The sequence below is a fragment of the Drosophila obscura genome, unplaced genomic scaffold (assembly GCF_018151105.1).
Source record: "Drosophila obscura isolate BZ-5 IFL unplaced genomic scaffold, ASM1815110v1 contig_1, whole genome shotgun sequence".
NCBI lineage: Eukaryota > Metazoa > Arthropoda > Insecta > Diptera > Drosophilidae > Drosophila > Drosophila obscura.
Genome location: NW_024542679.1, coordinates 7,174,186 through 7,180,542, shown reverse-complemented (window position 1 = coordinate 7,180,542; position 6,357 = coordinate 7,174,186). Strand labels below are relative to the sequence as shown.

The 6,357-nt window shown below is 44.6% G+C and overlaps 1 protein-coding gene across 1 annotated transcript; it reads left to right on the top strand.

The window, feature by feature from the left end:
* Positions 1–3,179: 3,179 nt before the first annotated feature.
* LOC111072212 lies at positions 3,180–4,378 on the top strand. Its single transcript, XM_022363935.2, has 2 exons — positions 3,180–3,289; positions 3,376–4,378. Exon 2 carries the CDS (start codon positions 3,376–3,378, stop codon positions 4,306–4,308), a length of 933 nt encoding a protein of 310 aa, XP_022219627.2. The 5' UTR covers positions 3,180–3,289; the 3' UTR covers positions 4,309–4,378.
* Positions 4,379–6,357: the final 1,979 nt, after the last annotated feature.

The following is a 6,357-nucleotide window of genomic DNA, read 5'->3' as shown; positions in this document are numbered from 1 at the left end:
CACTTGCGTAATGCACATTTAATTGATCCTCTCTTTCATGGGGTCTTCCATGGGGGGCGGCATAAAAGTCTCCAACAGTCTGATCAACTTTTTGCTTGAAATTGTGAAATAGTTTTTTTTTTGGGTGTTTCTTATTTTTCAGTTTTTTTTTTCGGTAAATCTGCTGTCTTTTAGCACGTACACAAAAGCGAAGAGATGGATAAAGATAGATAGATGAAAGAGAGAGAGAGAGAGCGTGAGTGCCGCAGCGACCTTGACACATATTTCGGCGGCTGAAGTCAACGACACCTGTTCCATTCGGTGGGGGGGACATAAAACATGTTTGTTGTTGCTATGTTGGATCTTGGATTTTTATGAATGACTCATCCGTTAGAAAGCGTGAGCGGGAGAGATGGAGGAGGAGGAGTGCATAAGAGGTGTGAGTGAGTTGTGGATTATTGGGGGGGGCAATGAACTCAATTTAAAAGGGGGATTTGAATGTATAACATTACTTGAAGGGTGGAAAGATGAAGCTGAGAGCTGCACCATTGAACTGCAACAATTATAGATACAGTCAGTACCAAAGGTAAAGAAAATATAACCAAAAAACCAAAAAGTCTACAATCTGTGATGGGATTTCTTCTTCGTTTTTTATACCGAAATCTTTATAGCATTTAATGCTCCACCCGCCCCCAAAAATATAACCCATAAATCAATGGCACCCAAGGCATCAATTCACATTTCATCAACGGGGAATTAACGTTCGGAATACCATCTGATAAATACGAAACATTGGGAACTCCCCCGCGAACCGAATGAACGCCTGTATCTGTATCTTCCCCTAGTCCCCCTGCGCCACAACAACAACAACAGCAACAAAAACCTTTATTTTTTATTGATTATCGCATCGCTGAGATTCGAATTGTGTTGCCGATGGTCAGTTCTGTTTTTGTTTGCCTCATGACGAGGCAGATTTTCCAGGCCAACGGCTGTGCTCCCCCCCCCCTGCTCACTGCCCGTGCCCCGCCATCGTTTTGCAGCTTAAGACTCGGCTTAAACAGCTCTGTTTAGCATTCAGCTGCGAATTGCTGTTAATTTCTAGCCAAAATATTTTTGTATTTAGCACCCCCCACCACCCGCAGTCTTTGCTTACTGCCCTCCAACCACACAATGGACAGAAAGACAGGAAAGTGGATCAGAGCTCAGAAAAGAACCTTGGCTGAAATGCAAATTAAAAATAATATTTTTCCCTCCACTTTGTGTAGGGAGGGGGGTCAGAATTAATGCCAGATCCGACGAGGTCTTCGGTCTCAGGAGTGGGGGGTTGGAGGCTTGGGGCTTTTGATCGCTTGACAAATGCCAAAACCACGGGCCGCCACCTCGCCATCCGCCAGCCTTGGCAGCGACTTACCCGCGCGCCTGCTAGTCGTGGAGGTGGGGGGTTTTCTGTCCAGCTCTTAAGCTCAGGCTCTATCTCAAGCTTTAATTACAGTTACTTCTCGCTCAAACGGTGTCTAAGCTGACATTTTGCATGTATCGAATGGATTGCATGGATCGCAGGGGGACCGGGGGGAGAAAATATAAACCAAGCCCAAGTGCAAAAGTCATGATTAGACAAGCGGAAAATATTTATGTCTGGGAATGTGGCAGGGATTTGTGGGAATATCCAAAGAAAGTGTAGACTGGAAGGAATCCAGGAATGCAGGCAAAGGCAAAATCAAAGTTCAAAATTCATTGCTTTAGTAGTAAGAGAGAAAGAGAGTAGAAAGTATACACAGTTCGCTCTCCTTTTACGAGCGGTGCAGTAGAAGAGAACAGAACGCAAAAAGATCAAAGAGAGCAATCGTAAAAAGGACAGCTTTAGGTCGAGCTTCCGCTCTTGCGCATTCTCTCCCCGCCGCCGCAATCGATGCGTTCATTCGGAAGTCAGCTCCGCGTTCTTAATTCGTTTTGGAATGCGAAAATGCAGGAAAAGTAAAAAATGTCGGTCAAATCTGTGTTTAAGTGTGTGACAGTGCAGTGCAACAAATGAAGTGTAGTTTAACATCCCATTAATGCAAGAGCTATCTAATTTTTTTTTTGTCGCGTGGTTCTCGGTTCGCGGTGCGTTGCTGCGTCGCTGCGTATGTGTGTGTGTGCTAAGAGAACAAAATGTAAACAAAGTGCTGCTGCAGTGAGAGCAGGAGAGAAGCTGGCGCTCAAAAAGTGAATCATGGCAAAAGCAACGGTACAAGTTCAGCAAGAGAGCGCAATTGACTTGAGAGCGCAACGCATGTTCTTCTTACATGTTGACATGTTTTAACAAATTAACAAGTTCAAGTGCAATAAAGGTGAGTCACAATCATGATGGGCCTCCCTTCATAAGAATATTCCTCTCTGCCAACTGCTATAATCATTTCAACCAATTGATTTCTTGCCAATTTTCCATCATTAACATTCCAAAAATGCTTTAAAACTTTGCTAGATTTTATGACAACTCTAATTACCAATAATCGCAGGTGTTAAATGATCTAAAGCGGGGGGATATCAATGTCGCATTGCTTAACGGTCGTTGAACGGATAGACCCGAGGCGTTTATTAGCATTCTTTTTCGCTAAACGAAACAAAACATTTTGGCAAATCCATTGGCTACGCTCAACATGAATAACTTAATAAATAATATAAATTTAAAAAAAAATAATATGTATGTATATTGTGTATAGTGTCTGCCGAGTGACGGGCCGCTGTCAAAAGTGTTCGAAAAGACAGCGGACTGAAGAGTGGCCGAGTGGAGAGACCCCGGGGACCGGACCCGGACCGGACTCGTGCCTTGTTTAATTTTTCGGTAGCTCAATCAAATTATAATCCACGTCGAAAGATATCAAGAAATAACAAGCTTGCAAATTATTTACAATTTATATGCATGCAAAACTACTACATACAAAAACAAAAACCAAAAAAAAATATGGAAACCTTCAACTGACTGACTGCGGTTTCGAGCATTAAGTTTTGAGGCTGATTACGGGCCAGATTTCGGATTTCACTGTGGCTATGCGATGGATACGAGTAGCCACTGCCCTTGCCACTGTTTCTGTTTTGCTAAACGTTCCCTCTAAGGTCTGTCGGTCTCTGCGAAAGCGGAGTTAAATGCCTCTGTCAAGGCTCCACAGATATGAGAATATTGTGTAAATATTGCAGTTCCAGTTCCAGGAAGATATGGGAAACCCCAGTAGGCATCGTATCTCTAATATGTATCCTAGCGTACATTCGATAATTCCAAGTCAGACAGACACATCTTCCCTTTCGACACTTCCCTTCGCTTCACACCATTGTAAGTACTCCAAAATTGCATTAAAAATCTGCACTACTTGAAAGTACATCCCATACTGCGTCTCATCCGTCTCCCTTCCATTGAAGATGTCTGCACCTCCATTGAAGATGTCGCGTGGCGCGACAGCTCGAAGACTCTGTAGCACAGACAGTCGTTGCATGTCGAGGAATTTTAGTCTCGATTCAGGATTTGGCACTGAAGTAGAGGACTCGCGGCAGGAGCTCTCTGGCTCTGTAGTTGAATGGCCTCCCAGTTCCATGGCGCAGGGGCGACACCAAATGACAAAACTATGGCCCCGCCAGGTGATCCAAGGGGAGCTGCTGGCCGAAAGCAAGCGTCACCCCAGGAAGCCCCAAATGCCCGTCACGAGCTATCAGTCGTGGCATGATGTCCCCTTGCAGTGGGTAGAGATTAGTGGCTTTCCGTGCGGTGCCACCGAGCAGATCCTCAACAGCTTTCACTGTGTGGGCACCATCCTGAAGAAGCGTCACACTCCGCACAGCCTGCAGCTACAGTACGCCTTTACAGTGGAGGCCTACCGCGCCCTGGAGTTCGATTCTGTGTGCATCTGTGGCTACAAAGTGCGGGTCCAAGGTCTGCTGGAGGATCCTGAGGAGCAGCAGAGGGCACAGCTGACAAGCCGTGTGCCGCAGTACCCGTGCTACTATCGAAATCCGCAGCATCCGAAGTTCGGCGTCAGGCAGTGGCAATGTTGCCACCGGCAGCGGCAGCGCCAACGGCAGCAGCAGTGGAACTGCAGTCTAACCAACGACACCTATCAAGAATGCTGGTTCTGGGGCTTCGTCGTTTACTGCTGCATGGTTTGGATGGATCTTCTCTTCTACTGCATGGGATGCTTGTGGCGCTCCTTTGATAAATTGATGAAGTCGCGGAATGCTAATGGGAACGACACCCACCCCGGCGCCGGCTACCACTGTGAACTCGTGAATGACAGCGTCAATAGGCACTTGAAAGCGGCCACTAAAGCGACCCACTACCGGCAGTGCCGATCCAATTGATCTACGGATATTCCTTAATATTTACTCGTGTTTATTTTTGAAAATTCATAACAAAATTCTCTTCTTTGGATTAGTTTTGTTCTTTAACTTGGGAATATAATATACAGCCACAACATTTCTACCCTATTTACTTGTTTAATAACTTTCATTCAATTTCCAAATCTCTGGACTTATTTTATTATTATTATTATAATATATAGGAAGTTTACAAAACTTAGCTTACTACTCGTAGGAGGTATAGCGCTAGCGCCTTATTTTTATTACTATTATTATTATAAGTAAGTATAAAAGTTTTTATAGCATTTTGTATAACAGTTGGTATAACAGCCTCTATTTAGCATGATTTAAAATTAATTAATTAAAAAAACTTTCCGTATAACGCCAATTAATGCCAATTAAATCTCTGCAAATATTCAATTCGTTACATTTTAAAGCGTTTAATGGGCGGGGGGAACATGCTCATATTTTGATAATTTATTTTGATATTTATAATAATTTTGCGCATTTTATTGAATTTTGCCAAGTTGCCAAGTTATTTCCTTTCCTGCTCTTTTGTTTGTCTACCCCTCCTAGTCGTCTACTCCACGTCATGCCTATTGTGTCTGCCTGTCTATCTAATGGCCAATTTTGATTCTTTATAGACCATTAGAAGAGCAGCCAAGCAGCCGGCTCTCTCTTTTGTATAACAACTCCATTTAATGGTTAATGGCTAATAGCCAACTGCGTACACTTGATATTTGTTCAACGCTCGCGAAGAGACCTTCACAGAAGGAGAGGCGGCAAGTGGCGAGGGGGTACGTGGTGTGGGCGGTTGGTGGCCGCCTGGACACGCATCACGGAACTGGAACTCTTCCGGAAGAATTGCTCGGAAATCCGTCTTTGTCTTTGATTTATTACACACACCCGTCGCGTACCGTCCCGTCCCGTCCGCAGAGATCTGCGTTCGTTTTGGCTAATTGCTGGCTGGCTTTACCTGCCCTCGAATGTAATCCACTTCCACACTCAAGTTCTGATTTTTCTGATTTAACTGATGGAAGCGGAACTTGTGTGCTTCCTCGTTTCAATTAGACTCGAATTGTGGTGCAACCAAAGCAGCGATCGGCCATGCCACAGGGTCATCGCCGCGCAGCAGAAGAGTTTTTGTTTCCCACGCCAACGCTTCGGTTCAATTAGAAATGAGTATCACAAAATGGATTTGCATTCATTAATGGAACAATCTCCGGTTCTCCAACGTTACCTAATGAATGCATGCCCACCCGCTCCACCCTCTGGCTGAATCGATTTGCCAGATCATTTGGCATTATATAAATAAACATTAGATGCTCGTACGTTCAAGCGTTCAACGCGCTTGATAATTGCTCGTGAGCCACACATCTGGATCTGAGAGTCAATCAATGGCCTAGCAACCAGACGACATTCAATACGATCCATTCAACCATTCCAACTCTGATGATTGAGTGGGTGGGGTGGCTCCTAGCCAACACGCCAAAAGGGTTAACTACACATAGCTGAAATATCGCAATATCATTGGGCAATTATGAACGTGGCCTGCTGCTGCTGCCGCTGCTGCTGGAACTTTTTTCTTTGTACCTTAATGTGCGACTACGTGCATTAATTGTTCGGCCACATAAAAGCAGGGCCAAAAGGCGCTCAAAGGGGGTGGGGGGCGGGAGGAGTAGGGTAAGTACAACAGGTGGCAGGGTGCCTGCAATTGGAACTGCAGTTGCAGCTGTTGCTGTTGCCAGATGCCAGATGGGTTCAGACTTACACTAGACTACATGCAAGAAAACTGTCATAACCTCTAACTATTCCCTAAGATTTCCCTAAGACTTGCACAAATATTTATGGAATATTTGATGGAGATTTAATGCCTGGATTTCCCTCAAGCTATGCAGCACTCTTCCTTTTTGGGAACTCCTCTCATTAGTGACAGCGTCCCCCAATCCCTCCTCAATGCTGTTGTCGAGTGTTCGCTAATGCATCACTTTGCAAATTCGAATTTCAAATTCAAATAAATATGTCATTTGCGGGGCAACAAATTTGTATACA

Coding starts and splice junctions, on each gene's coding strand:
- LOC111072212 (XM_022363935.2), top strand. CDS start 3,376: ATGTCTGCACCTCCATTGAAGATGTCGCGTGGCGCGACAGCTCGAAGA.